This window comes from Mustela lutreola, chromosome 6 (assembly GCF_030435805.1).
Source record: "Mustela lutreola isolate mMusLut2 chromosome 6, mMusLut2.pri, whole genome shotgun sequence".
In the NCBI taxonomy this organism is placed as follows: Eukaryota; Metazoa; Chordata; class Mammalia; order Carnivora; family Mustelidae; genus Mustela; species Mustela lutreola.
The window spans coordinates 41511698-41535388 of NC_081295.1; the positions used below are offsets into that span (position 1 = coordinate 41511698).

Consider the following 23691-nt stretch of genomic DNA (forward strand, 5'->3'; position numbering starts at 1 on the left):
ACTAAAGTTCCATTACATGCACCCTCCTCCCACATCTTACATATTCCTTCATCCATTGATGGGTGATTAGGTTGTTTCCATATCTTGGCTATTGTCAGTAATGCTGCAATAAACATGGAAAAGCATATATCTCAATATTCTATTTTCATTTCCTTTGGGTACATATCCAGAGTGGAATTTTTAGATCATATGGTAGATGTATTTTTAATTTTTTGAGGAACCTCCATGTTTTCCAGTGGTTGAACCAATTTACATTCCCACCAGCAGTGTAGGAGTTCCCCTTTCATCACATCCATGCCAGTACTTAACTCTTGTTGCCTTGGTGATAACCATTTTAACAGGTGTGATGTGATATCTCATTGTGGTTTAGATTTATATTTCCCTGATGATTAGTGATGTTAAGTATCTTTTAATATACCCATTGGCCATTTTGATGTCTTTAGAAAAATGTCTTTTGAGATCCTAGGGCCATTTTTAAATTGACTTGTTTTTTTGTTACTGAATTGTATGAGTTCCTTATATATTTTGGATATTAGTCCCTGATATAATGTATGGTTTTCACAATTTCTTTCTCATTCTGTAGATTGCCATTTCATTTCATTTCATTTGTTTATTTGGGTAGAAGCTTTTAAGTTTGATGTTGTTTCATTTATTGATATTTGCTTTGGTTGTTTGTGCTTTTGGTGTCATATCCAAAAAATCATTGGCAAGATCAGTGTTGAGTAGTTTTTCCCCTATATTTTTTTCTGGAGTTTTATGGCATTGGGTCTTATGTTTAAGTCTTTAATCTGTTTTGAGTTAATTTTTGTGAATAGTGTAAGATGGGGTCCAGGTTTATTGTTCTGCATGAACATCATTTGTTGAAGAGACTGACATTTCCCGTTCAGTGTTCTGGGTTCCCTTATTGAATATTAGTTGACGGTATATGCAGGAGTTTAATTAGGTTCCCTGTTCTATTCCATCAGTCTATAGGTCTGTCTTTATACCAGTACCATACTGTTTTTAATCACTACAGTTTTGTGGTATAATTTGAAGTCAGGAAGTATGATGCCTCCAATTCTGTTATTTTTCCTAAGACTGCTTTGGCTATTCAGGGTCTTTCATGTTTCCATACACATTTTTGCATATTATAGACTTTATGTGAAAGAAATTTGTATATATGGACTTCCTGTTTTTTGTTTTGTTTTGTTTTCTGCTTTCACACAGGTTTTGAAATCATCCTCATTGTATTTATTAGTAATTCATTCATTTTTATGGCTGAATAGTAGTTATTGAATGGATATACTACGTATTTATCCCTTTACTTGATGGTTGACATTTGGGGTATCTGCACTTTTTGGTCATTATAAATAAAGTTGCTGTGGACATTAATCTTTATGTATGTCTTTGCACATATATTTTTATTTTTCTTCAGTCAATAACTAGGATTAGAATGTCTGGGTCATTTGATGTAGATGTATGTTTAACTTTTTAAGAAATTGCCAAACAGTTTTCTAAAGTGATTGTGTTATTTTATATTTCTACCAGCAGTGCATGAGGGTTTCAATTCCTCTATATCCTCACTTACATATGACATTGTTAGTCTTTTTGATTTTATCTATTTTAATTGGTGTGTAGGGGATTGCATTGTGATTTTCATTTTTATTTTAATGATAATGATATTGATTGTCTTTTCATGTACTTCTTGATCATTTACACACATTCTTTTGTAAAGTGTCTTGTAATCTTTTGCCCAGTTGTAAAAATATTAGGTGTTTGTTTTATTACTGAGTTGTAAGATTTACTTATATATTCTGGATAGAAGTTCTTTATTAGATATATGTAATGAAAATATATTTTGTGGCTAGTTTTTTTTTCTTCCTTTTTTCCCCTTTTTATTTATTTATTTATTTATTTAAGATTTTATTTATTTATTTGACAGAGAGAGAGAGATCACAAGTAGGCAGAGAGGCAGGCAGAGAGAGAGAGAGAGAGGAATAAGCAGGCTCCCCGCCGAGCAGAGAGCCCGATGCGGGACTCAATTCCAGGACCCTGAGATCATGACCTGAGCCGAAGGCAGCTGCTTAACCCACTGAGCCACCCAGGCGCCCTTTTTTTTCTTTTCAGAGGAAGAGAGAGCTAGGAGAGGAGAAGAGGGAAAGAGAGACTTTTAACCAGGCTCCACACCTCGCATGCAATCCGACGTGGGGCTCGATTTCAGGACCCCGAGATCATGCTCTGAGCCAAAATTGAGTCAGGACACTTAGTGACTGAGCCACCCAGGCGTCCCCTGGTGTTTTTATTTTCTCAATGACATCTTTCAAAGAGCAGACATTTACCTTTATGAAGTAGCACTATTTATCAATATTTCCTTTTATTTCATGTTTTATCTGAGAAATCTTTTCCTACACTAAGGTTGCAAAGATTTTCTTCCATATTGTCTTCTAGAAGTTTTGTAATTCTTTTAGTTTATTTATATATTTGATTTTTGGTTGCCCTTTGTTAGATTGCTTTATATACAAAGAGAAGAGTAGTTTGTTAAGATATGGTCTTAAATGTCGAGATATCTTTCCATTAAACAGAGATAATAGGAAAAGCTTCATTTTCGATGTTTGTGGGAGAGTGACTTAAGTAATGTCACGTTAATAATGTCAACCAAACTATTTTAATTACTTCTTCAAAGTAGTTAAAGTGATTTAAAAATGCAGTCATTTTTATGAAGCTCATTTGCAGCTTTTTAGTATAGAGGTAGGACTGCATTTGAGTATGTATTGAAAAAAGGTTTAAGAAAAAATTCTTTTTCTCAGGTTTTTCTTCTGCAAGTTTATTTTACCTTTTTAAAGAGTTACTTATTTAAGGGAGAGAGAGTGGCAAGGAGGGGCTGAGGGAGAGGGAAAGAAAGTCTTAGGCACCCTCCACACATACATAGCACAAGGCTGGATGTGGAGCTTGATCTCAGGACCATGAGATCATGACCTGAGCAGAAACCAACAGTCCAACTGACTGAGCCATCCAGCTGCTCCCTGAAAGTTTGTTTTAAATATTATAAAATAATGTAAAGACATTGTCAGTTTCTAAGAGAACATCAAAGTAGTTTTATTTTTATTGTACTGTATATCCATCAATTATTTCAGACCCAGTCAAATGTTGTGTGTGTGTGTGTTTGATAAAAACACTTTATTTTTTTAAATTTATTTTCAGCATAACAGTATTCATTATTATTGCACCACACCCAGTGCTCCATGCAATCTGTGCCCTCTATAATACCCACCACCTGGTACCCCAACCTCCCACCCCCCGCCCCTTCAAAACCCTCAGTTTGTTTTGCAGAGTCCATAGTCTCTCATGGTTCACCTCCCCTTCCAATTTCCCCCAACTCCCTTCTCCTCTCTAACTCCCCATGTCCTCCATGCTATTTGTTATGCTCCACAAATAAGTGAATCCATATGATAATTGACTCTCTCTGCTTGACTTATTTCACTCAGCGTAATCTCTTCCAGTCCCGTCCATGTTGCTACAAAAGTTGGGTATTCATCCTCTCTGATGGAGGCATAATACTCCATAGTGTATATGGACCACATCTTCCTTATCCATTCATCCATTGAAGGGCATCTTGGTTCTTTCCATAGTTTGGCGACCGTGGCCATTGCTGCTATATACATTGGGGTACAGATGGCCCTTCTTTTCACTACATCTGTATCTGTGGGGTAAATACCCAGGAGTGCAATTGCAGGTCATAGGGAAGTTCTATTTTTAATTTCTTGAGGAATCTCCATACTGTTCTCCAAAGAGGCTGCACCAACTTGCATTCCCACCAACAGTGTAAGAGGGTTCCCCTTTCTCCACATCCCCTCCAACACACATTGTTTCCTGTCTTGTTAATTTTGGCCATTATAACTGGTGTAAGGTGGTATCTCAATGTGGTTTTAATTTGAATTTCCCTGATGGCTAGTGATGATGAACATTTTTTCATGTGTCTGATAGCCATTTGTATGTCTTGATTGGAGAAGTGTCTGTTCATATCTTCTGCCCATTTTTTGATACGATTGTCTAAAACACTTATTTAAAGTACTTGGATTCCTTTTTTTTTCCTTTGAAGATTTATTTTTCATTTGAGAGAGAGTGAGAGAGTGGGCACAAAGGGAGAGGGAGAAACAGATTCCCCGCAAGCAGGAAGCCCGATGTGGGGCTCTATCCCAGGACCTTGGGATCATAGCCTGAGCTGAGGGCAGACGCTTAACTGACTGAGCTATCCAGGCATCCTTAAAGTGCTCGGAATCCTTTAGTTTTAAGAGAAATCTTTAGACTTTAGAGGTGATTTGTAACCAGTATAAACTAAACTTCTTGCTAGTGAGATAAATTAGATTCTAAGAACTTAAACTGATGAGTTACTAAGCTATAAGAGAAGGCCAAGTTTTTAAAAATGTAGTTATTTTATAAAGTCATTAAAATGTTTTGCTTACTGGTTAGAATTTTAAAGTCAAATGTGGCTTTTGAAGTGATATTTTAGTTTTAAACCAAAGCTACTTTATTTTCTAGGTGTTCATTGTACCCATGGTTTCAATCGCACTGGTTTCCTCATATGTGCCTTTTTGGTGGAGAAAATGGATTGGAGGTATTGTTTCTTGTTATAATGGAAGATTAGTAATTGATAAAGAATTTTACGATTTTTTTTAGTTTTAGCATTTTATATTGTCAAATTTTTGGTGAAGTCCTGATTAATAATATTTAAAGTGGTTTTAATTTTAGACTTGATTAGTCTTAGAATATCATTTATTACCTGGTATTTTGTTCAAAGTAGCATTTTAGTTGAATGTTTGTCGATATTTATATACTATATATTTTCTTTTCCAGATTTTTTTCACATCTTCCAGAATTATCAGAGACAAGTTTACTCAAAATCTTTTTTTTTTTTTTAATATTCACCTTTGGAAGTTACTGTTGTTATTATTGTTCTTTTTTCTTTTCTTTTTTAAAGAACCTAGCTCATGCCCAACATGGGGCTCAAATTTACGACCCTGAGGTCAAGTTGCATGCTGTAATTACTAAATCGGCCAGATGCCCCTTGTTCTTTTCATTTTTAATAATACTTTTATTTTTTATAGCTGCTGAATATTATGAAAAACCTGTAATGGTGTATGGAGAAGGTGTTTTGGGGACAGTTACTCTGTATGAACCACTTAAGTAAACATGGCTTTATTGAAGTACCTTTTTAGATCCTGAGAGATTAGAACCTTTGTTGCCTCAAATTCCTTGGGCAAATGGGATATTACTACCGGAATTTTCTTGTTTACTGATTGAGGGTCATTATTTTTGTTTATAAAGCCTCAACACAGTAGGTCCTTCTCTGAAAGTAATCAGTTGAAGTACACATATTGTTTATTTCCCTGTTCACACATCCTCTGGTTCTCTACTGCGTGCTCTCTAGCTCTGCCTTTGTGGCCTTTGAGGTGCTTTTGACAGTAACCACAGACTCCTTGTAAGTGTGTGCATTAGCCTCTCTCTGATGACCTTTGTTGTTTTTATCAGGTCTGTTGAAAGTTCTTAAAAGCTAGCATGCTTTTACTTTTATTCATATTGGCGTTCACATTTCTTTGATTTCCCTTAAAGTTCGATCTCAACTTTCAAGCCTTTATATACATTTTTCACAGACTTTACCAAGCTCTCTTCTGTACAGTCATTGCAGTTTACCTCTAGGGTTTAGGGATTATCCATATACCTTGTATTAAAGCTGTTTCAGATTTGTCCTTTACTAGATTGAATGCCTTGGGCCTGGGAAATATGATTTGTCCATTTTGTAAACCTATACCGTACTTCCTTTGATGACTGAAATAGAATGAGTTTTGATAAATCTGCGTAAATGAAGAGAAGTGAGGAAATTCCATGGTGTTTGTTTTCCATAGTATTGAAGCAGCAGTTGCTACTTTTGCTCAAGCCAGACCACCAGGAATTTATAAAGGTGATTATTTGAAAGAACTTTTTCGTCGCTATGGTGATATAGAGGAAGCACCACCCCCACCTCTATTGCCAGATTGGTGTTTTGAGGATGATGAAGATGAAGATGAGGATGAGGATGGAAAAAAGGAATCAGAACCTGGGTCAAGTGCCTCCTTCGGCAAAAGGAGAAAAGAGCGGTTAAAACTGGTAATGTTTAAAAATATTATAGTCTTTACTTCTTCTGAAAGCTTATTGAGATTTATGTATTTGTTTAGCTAGATTTTAAAGTTATTTCATTCTGGCTGTTTCTAAAGATTCTTGATAGCTGTGAGTCTGCCTTTTCTATGGGAAAAGCTTGTTAAGAAGTTCACTTAGTTTTTGATTCTTAGGTAAACCAAAGAACTCTTACATATTAGATTGAGAACTTACTCTTTTGTGCAAAGTATTGGAAGATGCCAACTACATAGTGAAAATTTTTTTACTGATGTTTTACAAAATTGTCACATAGTTAAAATAATTTTCCATATAAATTCTGTTCCTTCCCATGGTTGGTATTTTCATATTTTCTATAACATTGAACTGAGAAGACTCTTCTGTGGACAACTCCCATTAAAAGGGCTAACAAAAACCATTAGGAATTGTTTTCTTGGGAGGACAGGAGAGATACTGAGAAGAAAAGTACTGATTGTACTTGTACACACGCAAGTATATGGTACAGGCTGAAGGGAAAAGTTAGGGAAAGTGTGGAGATGATTAAATGTTAATGAAGTAATAAATAAGGAATGTGGGATATCATAGTTGGGCAGTAAAGACTATACAACTCATTTATTAGTAGGCAATGATTCACAGGCAAGGAAGAAAATGCCTTATTTTTATGTAAATTGAATGATGTAGTTATTTGGGCTTTTTTAAAAAAGTTCCTTGCTTGAAAAACATTATTTTAATATGTATTTACACATTTCAAACTTCAAGACTTTGAGGCCACTGAAAAGTGTTAATTGCTTTGAAATATAGAAATAACTCTTTAACTCTAAATAACTCTATAACTCTAACTCTAACTCATTGATTACTGAATCACATATCTAGAAAAATAAGAATCACATTCTAAGGAAACGCTAATAGCATAATATAGCATAGCATAGATGATTACCTTCTTATAGTATCATTTTTGTAAGGAAATTCATCTATATTTCTTAAAAATAGTGTTAACCATGAGCATATGCTAATGTGTTTTTGCATTACAATATAATATTTGAATGTGTAAAAGAGCTTAAAGCAAAGAGTTACTGTTTCACAAAATGTGCTAAAGTTTGCAGGGTTTTTTCCCCTCCAGCAGAAGGGGTCTTAAAAATGACATTTATTTTATAATATCAAGTACCGTTAAATCTCTGTAGTGGCAGAAGAGCTTCAGCAGGATTAAGAGAAACATAGCCAAGATGGGCATGTTTCTTAGGGAATACAAAGGACATTTAAAATAAAATCCCTGGGTGCCTGGGTGGCTCAGTCGTTAAGCATCTGCCTTCTGCTCAGGTCATGATCCCAGGATTCATGATCCCAGAGTCCTGGGATCAAGCCCCACATCAGGCTCCCTACTTGGCGGGAAGGCCGTTTCTCCCTCTTCCACTCCCCCTGCTTGTGTTCCCCCTCTTGCTGTGTCTTTCTCTGTCAAATAAACAAAATCTTAAAAAAAAAAAATCCCCATTCTAGTTTTTCCTGTTTTGTTTTGTCTGTTACTAAGAGCAGTGTTTAAAAATTTCCCACTACGGGGAAGCCTGGGAGACACTGTTGGTTAAACGTTCATCCCTTGATTTTGGCTCAGGTCATGATTTCCAGGTTATGAGATAGAGCCCCTTGTTGGGCTCCATGCTGGGCATGGGGCTTACTTGGGATTCTTTCTCTCCTGCTCCTCCTGCCCTCTCCCCTGCAAATACCCCTCTATGATTGTGGATTTATCCCTTTCTCCTTCTAGTTCTGTCAAGTTTTGCTTTATTATTTTGAGGTGATATTATTTAGTTTATACAAATGTGTGTAAAAGATTATTAAATCTTAACTGTGTCTTCACTTTTAGCATTAAAAATATCTAATGTTAGTATGATTAACTGCCCAAGCATCCTTTTGGATAGTGTTAGTATGTGTTATCTTTTTTCTGTCATTTTGCTTTTAGACTTGATTTATCTTTTATTTGAGGTATGTCTGCATTGCATTGTTGGGTTTTGTTTATCCAGTGAATAGTTTTTGCTTTTTGGAGTATTTGGTCCATGTGCATTTATTTTACTGATAAAGTTAGATTTAAAACTTAGAGTGTTAACTCCCCTGCCATGGTATGCTCCTTTTTATCTCCTTTCTTGCCCTCTTTATGCTTGTTTTTATATCACCCCAAGCCATTGCTTGTTAGTTACACATTCTTTTACTGTTCTTTTACTGGTTAGTCAAGATTTCAGTATGTATCTTTGACTTGTTAAAGTCTGGTATATTTTAGTACTTTTGCCACTTTTTAAACAATGCAAGAACCCTAGAACCTTTGGTTGCATTTACCTCTTCCTGCCTTTTTATTATTGTATATCTTAATTCTACAAGTGTTTTAAACCCCATAAGGTGACATCATCATCATTATCATCATCATTTTATACAGCAAATACTCATTAGATAAACCCACAAATTTATCCTTTCTGGTGCTCATCTTTCTTTCATCTATTTTTGTGGTTCCAATAGGATAGTTTTTCTTCTAACTGAAGAGTCCCTTTAGTATTTTCTTTCTTGTGAGTTTGCTGCAACACATTCTCTCAGTATCTGTGTAAAAATGTCTATTTCTTGCCATCATTTGAAGAATGTTTGTTTTGGGTATAGAATTTTGGCTTGGCACTTTGAAGATATCATTCCATAATCCATTTCTATTAAGAAGTTGCTTCTCCGAAGCTTGTTTTTAGTTTTCAGCAATTTTACTATGCTATGTCTACCCAGAGGTTTTTTTTGTGTGTTTATTCTGCTTTCTATTTATAGTGATTCTTGAATCTGTGGTTGGATTTGTTGTTTTAGACAATTCTCAGCCATTATCTCTTCGAATATTGGTTCACATCCATTCTTTTTCTCTTTTGGGACTCACCCAGAAGACGTGTCTCCCCCCCCACCCCTGAATGTCTCTTATGTTCTTTCTATATTTTCTACTCTTTTTTTACCCCCATTTTTCAATTTGGATATTTTCTTCTGACCTCTTTCTTCCAGTTTACTAATCCCACTTTAGCTTTGTCTGAGTTGATGTTCAATTTATGCATTAAGTACGTAATTTCAGTTATTTCACTTTTGGAATTTTCATTTGAGTTTTAAAATAGTTTCACTTCTTTGTTGGAATTCTTCATTTTGTCATTTAGGTTTTTGAATTTAATAATCCCAGTTTTTTAAAGCCTACGTCAGATACCTAATTGATGTGGATCTCTTCTGGATCTTTAGTTTTTCTTCTTTTGATTTCTAGTCGATTGTTTATTTTTTGTTCTGCCTGCATATTTCTACTTCTTAGTCATTATGTATGAAAAATTGTGGGAAAAATTTGAGACTTTGCATCATGTTTTCTTCCTTCAGAGAACATTTACTTTTGTTTCTACATAGGGTTAAGAGGAGGACATCTTAGCTCAGTCAAGGATTGAATTTTCAGTAACTGGTCTCTTTTTGGTTCAGCTTAATTCCCAGAGTGTAGCCGTTTGGGGATCCTAACCGAAAACCTAAATAGGACCCTTCCTCCTTAGTGGCCTGAAACTCCAGTTTTTGTTTCCCTGTTATATTGCTGAAAGCTGTGTTCAGCTTTTTAGCCTCTTACCTACCATTTTGGAAACAGTGCCCGTAGAGGAAGACCTGTACCAGATGTGTAGCTCCCCTCTCTGGATTCCTTTCCTTCTGAGTTCTTGGCTCTTCAAGCCTTTTACTGCCTTTGTACTTCTCCAGTGTCTTCAAACAAGCACTTTTAACATTTTGTCTAGCTTTTTCTCATGGCTGCAGAATTGATTTCATAACTAGGCGCCATTGCCAAAAGCAGAAATCTTTCTTCTCCTGTTTCGGAGAAAGCAGTTCGGTTTGATTTCAAAGTGGTTAAGTAGTTTTTCCCTCTTTTCAAGTCATAACTGATAAATTATAAAATTATTAAATATACTTTTTACTTATAAAAGTAGTATACTTACATTAAAGAAAACTTGAAAACAAAAGAAACAACTTATAATTCTTTAACTTTTGTCTAACTACTGGCATTTTGTCATCTTAGAAGAATTTCTTCCCATTTACTTATCTAATTTAAAAGTGTACACAAATGACATAAAGATATGGTTTCTTTATAAAAGTACAAACATCTAGAAGTATATAGAGTAAAAAGTGAAGGTCTTTTTACTCCCTCCCCAACTGCTCTCTTCTTTTTGGTAATTTTTCTAGATATTTACTTGTCTATGCATTTACATACATATGTTCAGTTTTGACCTTACCTTCTCCATTCCTTCTTAATGTGAATGTATTTTTCTGCAACTTTTTTTTTCTTTCTTAACTTGGATATCTTTTTTTTAGTACATTTTTAACTACTTCATTCTTTTTAGGTAATACCAGAGGAAGCAGTTTATATAAAGCAATATTCTTAATATTTCTTTACAAGATGAGAGAAGATATCAGTCCATATAATAATTACAGACTATTATGAAAAAGAACCAATTAGAGATCTTGGAAATGATAATTTAAAAATCCAACAACTCAGTTAGATGGGTTGGATAACAGGTTGAAGGAAGCCGTAGAGGAAATTACCCAGCTGGAGGATTTAGCTAGGAAATTCTTCCTGGATGCAGCATAAAAAGACAAAGAAATGTGAAAAAGTTTAGAGTTTGGTAGTGATTTATATGAATGACTTAACACTATGAAATGTCACAGAGGGGACACATATGAGGATTATTTTCTGTAATGCAGTAGGGCCAGGTCAGATTAGTGATTTTTAAGAAGCTAATGGGAGGTGAGAAGATGGGGACAGAATTGGGGGTCCTCACAAGGACTCAGCATATGGTTATACTCACAGCCAAGTTTATTACAGCAATGTACTAAGGATATACAGTTAAGTGATAAGGGAAGAAGATAACTACAGTCTGGTGGATTCTGTATGCAGGCTTTCTTATGCTCTCTTCTTCCCATCAGGGGTTGTGCAGAGCTCACTATCTCAGCAGTAATGAAGATGTAGTAACATGTGTAATGTTACTTCCTAGGAAAGCTCATTTGAGTCTTAGTGGCCAAGGTTTTACTGAAGCCTGGTCATGTAGGCATGCTCTGCATAGTGTGTACTGAAATTTCCAGAATCCCAGAAGGAATGCATTTGTTCAGCGTAGCGGTATTGTTTGTATGACTAGTCTAGGCATGGTGAATCACCTTTATCAGTTGACTAAGGGCACTCTGAGAATCTTGTTCCCAGATGCCAGTCAGGGACCAACCTTGTAAATAGTCCTGCTGTGTTAACTTTTTTCTGCATACTCGTACTGACTAGTCATTCAAGTAGTTTAGTTATGATCAAAAAGGGAGAGTAAGAGTGATTGCTTGATGCAGATATAGTCAGAAAAGTCTTTTTAGTATGGAATGAGCTCTAGAATATTTATTACTTGTAGGTAAGTGGTTAGTAGAATCAGTGACCTTGAAAATAAAGGTTGGGGAATAAATGATAGAGTGACATCTGAGGAAGTGAAAGGGAATGGAGTTCAAAAGCAGATGGAGAAATGGGTCTTCAATAAGTGGAGGGAAAATCTCATCCCTAGCACTGAGATTGAGGTTTTTTCCCTCAGTGAATTTCAGCTGCATATGTGTGGGAGTACAGAAGACTAATGGTAGGTTGATACAAGGTTGGGTATACTTAGTGTGGGTCTGATGGAAGGATAAAAGATTGAGGAGTACTGGGGATATTAGGCAAAAATAATTGAAGTAATCAGCTGAAGAGTCTTTGAATAGGAAGTAAGGTCAGGATGGGGGCTGTTAGCCTGTGAAAAGAGAAGTGATAGGATTGTTAGTCTTGGTAAAATTGGTAAGTGAGCATAGTTAGGGTAAAAGAGTTAAGCTGTTTAATGAAAGAGGCCGGAGAGTGACGTGTTGGAGTTAGAGTGTACTCAGTCAGTGTGAGTTGAATTGATGAATCAAAAGGTGGAGCAGCATGGAATAATGACCACATAGCCATGGAGCAGGTTGTTGAAGTTAAGCAAAGGTGATGGTCATTGAAAATACAATTACTGAACTATGAAGGCTAAGTTGTTTGATGTGTCCATTTACATCATGGATGTTGATGTTACTAGTGTAACAATAGAAGTTAGCACAGTGAGAAATATTTTTGATCAATGTGGGGAAATGAGTGGAGGTGAGTACATGAAGAATAGTGTTTTACTACTTTATATTCTCTACTTGCAAGTAATAGAAATTAGCTCAAACTAGCTTAAATAATAAGAGGAAATTGTTGTGAGCATATGAGTAGGACTCAAACCCAGTAATATAGTCAGATATCAGGAAGGGACTGGAGCCTGGACCTGGAAAACTATTTAGAACCTAGTTTCTGCTCTTTGTTCTTATTTTTTCATCTTTGCTTTTCTCCCCTATTTCTGTCTCTCTCCTTTTGTGTCATTTATCTCACTGGCTTTGTCTTTTAAGAGTGGCTCTTTGTTATTCCTTGTTTACCTGGGAGCTTATAGTTATCCTATATCTTCTGAATTTAGATGTTGTAATTTTAGCCATATGCAGAGACTCTCTGAATCCTAATTCGAGGTTACCAGAAGAGAGAATCTGGTTGGTTCAGATTGAGTTAGTGGTTTGCTTATGCTCCCATCAACTTTGGTTCGAGTGGGATGCTATCTTGTAATGTTTTATAACATGGCTATTAGGGTCCTGTCTTCACAGCTCTTTAAGAGAGCTGTTGTGCCGCTAGCTGTAGTGGATGTCTCCTGTACCACAGTTGAGTGGTATAGCTGAATGGAGTTAGTGTAAATGGAAATGAAAGAGGAAATTTTGAGAGTCCAGGAGAGCAAGTGAAGATATAGGAGAATGGTTTATACTACCCCCCTCATGGGACTTGGGCAGTGGGCCAATGAGTAGCTTTTCCTTATGAGAGAAGTGGTCTCCTTGGTGAAGAGTTAGTTCTTAGTTAAGACATAAGGGGATAGGGTATTCATGAAAAAGGTTGAGGTAATGAAAAAGAGATCCCAGGGAGGGCGCCTGGGTGGCTCAGTGGGTTGGGCCGCTGCCTTCGGCTCGAGTCATGATCTCGGGGTCCTGGGATTGAGTCCCGCATTGGGCTCTCTGCTCAGCGGGGAGCCTGCTTCCTCCTCTCTCTCTCTCTGCTTGCCTCTCTGCCTACTTGTGATCTCTCTCTGTCAAATAAATAAATAAAGTTAAAAAAAAAAAAAAGAGATCCCAGGATTTATATTGAAACTGTTTGGGAAGGTTATTGGTGATAAGATGAACCAGAGAGAGAGGGCTCCAAAGCAGTGAGGATAGGACCATCAAAGAGGAAAGATGAGGGGTACCTGGATGGCTCAGTGGGTTAAAGCCTCTGCCTTCAGCTCAGGTCATGATCCCAGGGTTCTGGGATCGAGCCCTACATTGGGCTCTCTGCTTAGCAGGGAGCCTGCTTCCCCCTCCCTCTCTCTCTCCCTGCCTCTCTGCCTACTTGTGATCTCTGTCTGTCAAAAAAGAAAAAAAAAAAAAAGAGGAAAGCTGATTGGAGACTTGATTTTGGATGATGTCAACAGTATGGTTGACAGGCATGAGAAGTATAGATAAAAGTAATTGGCAAATTAATGGTTGGAAAACTTTCATTTTCCTGTTATTTCCATCTGAGTTGAAGGTAGTTAGCAGAGGCAGTCCAAGCGTGACTAATTTTTATAGCTCCATCTCAAAGCAGTGAACTTATTTTGGCTTGAGACTTTATTTTTGTTAGCATTCCCCTTTCTTGACTATGGTTTGAAGTGATGGACTCTTGTAGTGAATTCTGATAGTTCCAATTTTTAATAGTTGCACTGTACTTGGCCCTCACATTTCCTGACACCTTTGTTCATCTTTTGAGCACATGCTATTAATGATTTGGAGGAGTGTGACTAACAGTTATGTTGCTTGCTCATTTGAATCAATGTCTGGGATCATGTCTTTGAAAAAACCTATTAGTGCATTTTCTTCATTACTAAAATATCCTTGTTACACATAACATACATACTTGCTCACTCATTCTCTACCACACACACCTTTTATGTGCACACCCGCCCCATCTTCTCTAATGTTTTTTTCAGTTTTCCTCTAACTGATCACTGAGTCCTTTTGTCCTTTTTTGTGGTAGCCGTATGAATTTCCATTTTAAGCCTGGCAGACTCTGTTAATGAAATATACCTGTTTCATCTTACGCATATGTTATCTTCTTTTCACTTTTGAAATTTCTTTATTCCCACAAACTGAAATGGTAGTTCGTTAAAAAGTGAAAGTAAATGTCAAAGACTGAGTCTCAATTATAGTATGTTTGAAAATAGTTCCAGACTTAAGACATTGCTGTTTAGATTTAGTGATACTTTTAGAAATTACCATGTAATTTTGAATAATATAAAATACTTTTGTCAGAAGAAACCTGTAATGACAGTGAACAGCAAATTAAGTTGAAAAGTTACTAAGCAGATGGGATCCCTGGGTGGCTCAGTGGGTTAAGCATCTGCCTTCAGCTCAGGTCATGATCCCAGGGTCCTGGAATTGCATCCCACACTGGGCTCTTTGCTCAGTGGGGAACCTGCTTCTCCCTCTGCCTGCTGCTCCCCCTGTGTGTGCATGTGTTCTTTCTTTCTCTGAGATAGATGAATAAAATCTTAAAAAAAGTTACTAAATAGTATTTGTGTAAAAAGTGCATAATTCTTAGTGTTTTTTAAGGACTTATTCCTACCGTTTTTTACTTAATAATAATTATTGCAGAAGAAAGTAGGGGAAGATAAAGTAAAAAAGAAATGGATGCATTATAGGAAAGATCAAGGAAGAAGAAGTATAAATGGATGAGAGGCATTTGCTAAGTGATTAAGGTTATAAGCATGCTTAATAGCTAAATATGTACTTAGGCTGAATATTCTGTTAAATTAAAAAAATTTAAAAAAAAAAAAATTTTGTTCAGCTGCATAGAATTATTAAAATATTTCTGTAGTAATACTGTGGAAGAGTGCTTGGTGAATGTTGATCATATTCCAGTGTTTTAGTCCTTTTCATTACTTGTTAAAAAAAGAAGTAGTATTTATGTTTTAGGAATAATTTATGCTAGTTGCTCTTTCTTTTCAGAAATTATCATTGATTTCTTAACCTCCCTCAGGAATTACATGCTCATGAGTAAACCTTCCTGTAAAACTTAAAAAATCTTATGCTATTAATACCTTCAGAATAAAGATGTTGAAAATTGAACTCTCTGAATGCTTTTTCTTTTTAATTAGAATATACAGGATATAAATTTATAAGGATATTGCCGTTATCTGAGTACCTCAGGTATTAAATATACAAAAATATTTTGTGAACCTGGTTCTTTTTCTCTTTCTGTAGTTACTATATTTAATGGTTGCATGGTTCTAAAGCAGAAATTTGAGTGATTGGTAAAAAGAGGTGATGGCGTAATGCAAATGGTACTCCTTTATCTTTTGGCTCATAAAGTCTTTAACGTATGCTTATTTAAGGAGAACAGAGTTGACGACATATAATTATAAAAAGTGATTCAGAATTAGGGGCAAAAAGTAGAACTAGTGTCTGCTGGATTGACTCAGGACTCTTCTAGATTTGACAGGGACGCATGTGGACGAAATACCATGTTCTTTTTTTTCATTCCTAAGTGGCTCGAGTTGCCAAATCTGAGCCAGAAGGTTGATCATTGCAGCTTGTAGACCATATTTTTTATTCCTTAATTACGTTAACAGCTAGAGTTGTTTTATGGATTTTTGAGTCTGATGCCAGGCCTTTTATGGGTCTGAAAGTAATTGTAGCATGAATCTAGACTGTATTTTTAGTCTTTAAAATTTCCAGGAGTGTTCTGTATTTATTTGATATATAAATTCTCCATCTGCTTCACTTCTCTGTGATATCTTAAAAATATGCTTGCTATGAAATACAATAAAACACTTTATGTAGTTCTGAGTTGAAAAATTTAGATTAAAAATTCAGTGATGAGTAATAGTGTTTGTTACTTCTAATGACTGTAGTTTAGCCATTTTGTCTACTGTTACATTCTGATTCTAGTTTACATAGGTATGTATTGTGGGTGTTGATCCCTTTAAAATCTATACTGCATCCATGGTACAGCTCCTCTCTCTGTCCCTAGTTAGAATCATTAGTGAATGGTATATTGTAGACCTGGGTTTATTATTATTATTTTTTTTTTTTAAAGATTTTATTTATTTATCAGAGAGAGAGAGGGGGAGAGAGTGAGCACAGGCAGACAGAATGGCAGGCAGAGGCAGAGGGAGAAGCAGGCTCCCTGCTGAGCAAGGAGCCCGATGTGGGACTCAATCCCAGGACGCTGGGATCATTACCTGAGCCGAAGGCAGCTGCTTAACCAACTGAGCCACCCAGGCGTCCCGTAGACCTGGGTTTAGATTCTGTTTTTACCTCCTGAATAAATTGCATATAGTCTCATTTACTTATTTGTAAAAAAAAAATCTGCTTTTCAGAGCTGTTATAAGGATTTGAGAAAATCTTTGTAGAATGTAGAATGTCAGAGCCTCTGCCTAGCTCTGAGTAAATGGTAGTAGGTAAGTTATTATTGCTTTTATTAATAAGTAGTAACCATGGAGTGCTTTGGCAATATGATACAGACATTAGGCTATATATGTACATTGTAAAACCTGTGATGGATTAAGGAAAGCAAATGTGCAGTTAATCCCAGGGGGATTTTATAGAACTTTCTGGAGCAGACCATTTTTGTTTCATATATTTGCAGACTTGTGAAAATAAACAAATCTATTTCTCAGTCTGGTCTTTGTGAACAGATTCTGAACACTAACAAGATATTTTTCTCTTCCTTTTATCTTAAGGGTGCTATTTTCCTGGAAGGTGTAACTGTTAAAGGTGTGACTCAAGTAACAACTCAACCAAAGTTAGGAGAGGTACAGCAGAAGTGTCATCAATTCTGTGGCTGGGAAGGGTAATAAACATTTTCAAGTTTTAAATAAAACTTGTGTTGTGCAACATTTAACATTAATGCAAACGTTGACTTAGCTTCTTTGTTCTTTGAAGTTTGAATATTTACCTAGAGTGCTTAAAAAGATATCAAGCAAGAGTTTATCAGATTTTTCTCATGATCAGCAATTGAGTTAAAATTAGACTACTAGAAAAAACAAAAACAAAAACAAAAAACAAAAAAAATTAGATTACTAGACAGTTGAGTCAAGATTAAATGACTCAAACATGTCTTCCTAACTGAATACAAAGTTATTTTTGTCACTATCTAGTATTTGTTTTGTGTGTTTAATTCTGTTGCTGATTAATGATTGAGTTGCCTGTATCATTTTACTAAGGGAGAAGAAGTGAGACTTGAAGACTAGAATGTACCTCACGTTCTAGTTTTTCTGTAGTTCAGTTTTCTGAGACCTAGGGGAATCAGCTTTAATTATGTTTTACCCCCTACCATGACTTGAAAATATTTATCAGACATTTCATGGGAGGGGATTCTGGAGAGTTCACGGCTCTGCTCTAATCTTTTGCTCTCAAGTCTTGGTCTTTGGTTGTTTCTGTTGGTCATAGCCATCTGTGGCAGAAAATTGTAGCACAGCTAGAACATGATGAAACAGGATCGATAATTCTTAAAAATTCCTAATATAAAGAACTTTTTCACTGGTATATACAGATCAGTTAGCTAGAAATAATTTTAACTAAAAGATTAAAATGATGATGAAGTAATATTGATTTTAATGTTGTGCTAAGCCCTTGCCAGTGTACTTTAATCTTGACCTATATTTTTCCTGTTTTGTCACTTCTGGGCATCTTTTAAGCAGAATTTTGCCAACCTTTTAGAGTTTTGCCAAGTTGGTGGAGTCATGCTGGAGGAATATGGGGTCTAGAATAATGTAAGATGATAAAGGCAAGAAAGATTTAAACTTCTTCCTGAAATAGAAGATTTGTAAACATACCTACTTTACTATGAGATCATGAATTAAATATTTAAAAAGCCCAGTGGTTATGGTATTTAGTGGTGATTAGAATCTTGTTAACTTGAGTCTGAAATGTCTAGAAGATAATAGATAATATTTCGTTAGCATTCTTGGGAATGTTGATGTTCCAGTTGACATTAATCTCATGATAGGGAGAATGTTGTGATAAATGTATGACTAATGTGAGATTGGTTTGAGATGTATTGCTTTGTATGGATGCCAGCTATAATAGTAATAAAATGTTCTTCTTTAAGGTCTGGATTCCCTGGAGCACAGCCTGTTTCCATGGACAAGCAAAATATTAAACTTTTGGAGCAGAAGCCATATAAAGTAAGCTGGAAAGCAGATGGTACTCGGTAAGTTAGACTTCTAAATAAAGTTATACAAATAACTCTAATGCTTGAAGAATACCGCTTTGTTGTTAGACAAGGTTTGTACTCTTGGGAGTGTGAATTTTTGACTTGAACAGCAAATTAATCATGTTTCAAATATCATCATTTTTATTTTCCAAGTATTCTTAGTTATGTAATTTAGTTTCTCTCATTCTGCTAAATTTTTGGTTTCAGAGGGTTTTTTTTTTTTTTTGTTTTTTAGAAGATTTTATTTGTATTTTTAAATTTTTATTTATTTATTTTTTAAGATTTTATTTATTTGTCAGAGAAAGAGGAGCAAGAGTGAGCACAGGCAGACAGAATGGCAGGCAGAGGCAGAGGGAGAAGCAGGCTCCATGCCAAGCAAGGAGCCCGATGTGGGACTCGATCCCAGGATGCTGGGATCATGACCTGAGCTGAAGGCAGCTGCTTAACCAATTGAGCCACCCAGGCATCCCTAGAAGATTTTATTTTTCAATAATCTCTGCAGCCAGTGTGGGCTCCAGCTTACAACCCTGAGATCAAGAGTTGCATGCTCCACCCACTGAGCAGCTGGGCGCCCCCCAGAGTTCTGTTAGTTTGACTTAGTCTATACCAAATTGAAGTTTGAAAGTGTTTTCTCTTGATAATATTGTGCTTTTTGGTATGTCTGGTGCCCATCACCTTATGTTCAGTGGTTGTTGAGCACTTCTGAAACTAACAGATGTGTTGTCAGTTTATAATCTAAAAATTACCAAGTCTCCTTGATATCTTATTCCTTAGAATATTTTGTTCTATATTTTGCTCCTTTGAATAGTTTTTCTCTTAATCTTTGCTAGTACTTTTTGTAATTTTATGCCCTCTTAAGGGTGTTTTATTCTTACAACAAAGCTTAGCATCAGGTTTCATATTCCTATACTTTTAAATTTTATTAGTATAAATTTTATGCTTCATCAACATTTAACTTTTCTTTCTCTTTTGTAAACATATGTATATTTTTTAAAGATTTTATTTATTTATTCGACAGAGAGAGATCACAAGTAGGCAGAGAGGAAGGCAGAGAGAGAGGAGGGAGCAGGCTCCCCGCTGAGCAGAGAGCCCGATGCGGGACTCTATCCCAGGACCCCGAGATCATGACCCGAGCCGAAGGCAGCGGCCCAACCCACTGAGCCACCCAGGCGCCCTGTAAACATATTTTTATAGCTTTGCCATATGTATTTTTTTATTTGGCAAATGTTCTAATAGTTGAAGTAATTATTTTAACAGATGTTAATATTAGCTTTTTCCTATTAATTTTTTCATAATGAAAATGTTTCAGAGACTTAAGATAGCATTTATATAGTTAGCTTTTTCCCCAGCTTTATTGAGATACAATTATAATATTATGAGATTCCATTATAACATTATTGAGAATTTATTGAAGATAAATTTATTGAGATTCCATTATAACAGTATGGAAGTTTAAGGTTATAATGTGTTGATTTGAACATATAAACATATTGTAAGATGATTACTGTTAGCTAACACCACGATCACTTCACATAATGACCATTTCTTTTTTGTGGTGAGAATATTTAAGGTATGTTATCTTAGCAACTTTCAGGTATATAGTACAGTATTACTTATTATAATCACTATGATGTACACTAGATCCCTGGAACTTACTGTCTTGTAATTAGAAGTTTATATCCTTTGACCAGTTTCTCCCCATTTCTTCTACCTTCTCAGCCCCTGGTGATTACCAGTGTAGTCTTTGTTTCTATCATTTTTTAAATTTTTTAAAGATTCCTTGTGTAAGTGATCTATAGTATTTGTTTTCCTCTGACTGACTTATTTCACTTAGCATAATGTCCTCAGGGTCCATCTATGTTGTAAATGGCAGAAATCCTTCTTTCTCATGGTTGAGTACAATTCCATTGTTTATTTATATAGTACATCTTCTTTCTTCATCTGTGTTGATGGTCATTTAGGTTGTTTCCGTATCTTGGCTATTAGGAATAATGCTGCAATAAAAATGAGTATGCAGATATTTTTTTGAGATGCTGTTTTCACATTTGGTTTTTAAGTGTTATTTTGAAGATAATATAGTTGCACTTAATTTTTGTGAGTCGTTTTTTGAAGTCAAAATGGCAATTACACCTTTCATATCATGTTATCTTCTGCATTTTGCTTGGGGTGTCCTTAAAAGATACATATGAAGATATGGAGTGGGGCAGATAGAACTTAATTTTAATATTAGGTGAATATAATGATACTATTTCAACATGATATGCTTTTTAGTAGTTACATTTTGTTTTTTTTTAATAGGGAATATATCGAAGTATTTTCTTTCATTTGTCGATCTTTGTTGGAAATCATCTTTCCTTTCAACTCAGCATTTTCTAGCTTTTTTTGGGGGGGGATTTGTAGATAACACAGGTTTGTGAAACAAAGTTTAGAAAATAACGTAAACGAAAAGAAGAAGATAAAATTAAAGAGTGATTTTATCACCTAGAAGTAACCATTACCATCATTGAGGTCTTGATTTTATTCTTTTGGTTAGAAAGCAATTTTATTGGGGTGCCTGAGCTCCAACATGTTGGCTCAGTCAGTAGAGAGCATCTGACTCTTGATTTCAGCTCAGTCTTGACCTTAGGGTTGTGAGTTCAAGCCCTGCATTGTGTTCCACACTAGGCGTGGAATCTACTTTAAAAAAAAAAAAGCAGTTATATTAATGCTTCATATAGCGAATGCAAATAGTTGAACAATAAGTATATTTTATATATGCTTATTTTTTCATACTATTTTGAATTTAAAAATGAACTAGTCTAAAAATTAATATTAATACTTGATAAAATTTTAAGCCATATAAAGACATAAAATAATAAAGTTTGCCTTGTGTGTTCTAGGAATATTCATTCAAAAGGATGAATCTCTAGGATGGATACAGTTAAAGATTCAGATAGAGACAGTTTGGATAATGTGTCCCTTCTATGCCCTCCTCCCTATGAATGTATATTTTTGAAGGATAAATAAAAATTAACTTGTTGCTTATTTTCAGAATGTTAAAATTATATTTAATTTTTTCGATTAGAATAAGTTTATAATCTATTAAATTGGTAGTAAGGATTAGCAGAAGTTAAATTGTTGATATATGTGTGTGTGTATATGTTTGTGTGTGTGTTTTTTTTTTTTTTAAGTAGGCTTCGTGCCCAGTGTGGAGTCCAGTGCAGGGCTTGAACTCATGACCCTGAGATCAAGACCTGAACTGAGATTGAGATTCGAACACTTAACTGACTGAGCCACCTAGGCACCTTGATATATAGTAGCTGTGTAACAATGTCTTAAGGTTTATTAATAGATATTTAATATTATAGCAGTGTCTAAAGTTTATTACCTACCTCTGAGTGGAGAAGCAGTGAAAAAGGTGAGGAGCAAATATGCGCATCTCCAGACTTGATACTATAAATGGCCTGGGGATTTGGGAGTGAGACATAGTTTTAATCTGATGAGTTTCATATTCTGGATATTTTTTACCTTCTACCTCATTTTCTCCATGATATCCAGCCTGTGATCATGGCAAACCTTGGGCAAAATAACAGTCTGTAAAATTTGTCATTTGTAGTCTCCCATCCTATCTTTGTTTATTTTCCCTTTTCTGAGCCTTTGTATACCCCTTGCCCCATATCTTCTCAATACTGTCAGACCTCTAAATGATTAGCTACAATGATTTGAGCTAAAATGTTTCGACCGATAATGGAAATACCTCTTTTCTCATGGAACCGTGCTCCACCAAAACAAAAGGAGACCCTTTTAGTATTCATTTGATACCTACTCTGTCTTAGGATACTTTATTCTGTGAGGAAAAACATTTATGTGAAATATTTTTCTGGACCAGTGCCAGATCTTTCTTTTGCATGGTAGGAGTGAAGGCCAATAGCGCGGGAGAGGGACTAACTGTGATCTATAGGGTGAAAAGAGCCCCAGGGAGCTGTAGAATGATCTAGGAGCCCATGGAGTTAGAGTAACAGATTAAAAGCCATGAACACTTGATTTATCACTTTATTTACTTTATTTAATTTATCGATTTATTTATTTATATTTTATTTTTAAAAAAATTGTTTTATTTTTAATTAACATATAATGGACTACTGGTTTCAGAGGTACAGTCTGTGATTCATCAGTCTTATATAATATCCAGTGCTCAGTATGTCACATGCCCTCCTTAATCTATTTTATTTATTTTTAAAAGATTATATTTATCTTTTAGAGCGAGAACATGTGCTGGGGATGAGAGTGGGTGGAGAGAAGGGACAGAGGGAGAAGCATACTCCCCACTGAGCTGTTACCTTGGTGGGGCTTGATCCCAGGATGCTGGGATCATGACCTGAGATGAAGGCAGACGCTTAACCTACTGAGCAGCCCAGGCACCCCTATTATTTTTATTTTTTTAGTAGTCTGCACACCCAGCTTGGGGCTTGAACTCAGGATCATGAGATTAAGAGTCATATGCCCAGGGCGCTTCGGTGGTGCAGTTGGTTGTGTCCTACTCTTGGTTTTGGCTGAGGTTGTTATCTCAGTGTCCTGAGATCAAGCCCCTCTTCTGGCTCTATGCTTGGAATTCTCTCTCTCTCTCCATTTACTCCTCCCACTTATGCTCTCTGTCTCTCTCTCAAATTAATAAATATGTCTTAAAAAAGAAAAAGTCTAATGCTTACCAACTGAGCCCCCCAGATGCCCTACTTCTTATTTAAAGCCATGTTGTGATGGAGTGTGGGACTCTTTTAATTATCCTTATTCCATAGTTTATTGGCTCTTTATAATTAGGAGGAGTATTTAGATAAAAGGATTTCTGAAATTGAATGTAATATGAGACCTGGATAGAGTTAGCAATAAAAGGTATTGCCTAGGAATTTTGATTAGCCTGGCCAAGGCCTGGGGGCAACAGTGACAGTTTTGCAGATTCTAAAACACTGTAGAAGAGTGTCTATTTCCTAATTGTAAAGCCAAATTTTATAGATAGAAATACAGAGTTTCTTAAAAATAAAACAGTAAGAGATTATATTAGTTATATAGGTGAATTGATTAAACACTAAGCCAGTATAGTCTCAGATACAGGTGAAATCATTTTGTTTAATTGAAGATTTAATAGTTGTATGTCTTACGTTTCAGTAAAATCAACTTTTAGAAATGAGATATCTCTTGTCACAGGACACTATTTTTGTCATATCACTTTATCAGAAGTAACTTCTTTTTTTCTAATTATTTTGCTTTTGTATCTCCTGCTATATTGTAAGCTTCACAAG

At 35.6% G+C, this 23691-nt stretch overlaps 1 protein-coding gene across 1 annotated transcript in view; it reads left to right on the top strand.

Annotated features, from left to right (window-relative positions):
* The window catches only part of RNGTT (RNA guanylyltransferase and 5'-phosphatase), a 342236-nt gene that overhangs the window by 23608 nt on the left and 294937 nt on the right, over nucleotides 1-23691 (top strand). The window contains exons 5-8 of the mRNA XM_059177113.1: nucleotides 4519-4594; nucleotides 5883-6123; nucleotides 16941-17050; nucleotides 18311-18412. Coding sequence (XP_059033096.1) covers nucleotides 4519-4594; nucleotides 5883-6123; nucleotides 16941-17050; nucleotides 18311-18412 — 529 coding nt within the window. The remainder of the gene's footprint in view (nucleotides 1-4518; nucleotides 4595-5882; nucleotides 6124-16940; nucleotides 17051-18310; nucleotides 18413-23691) is intronic.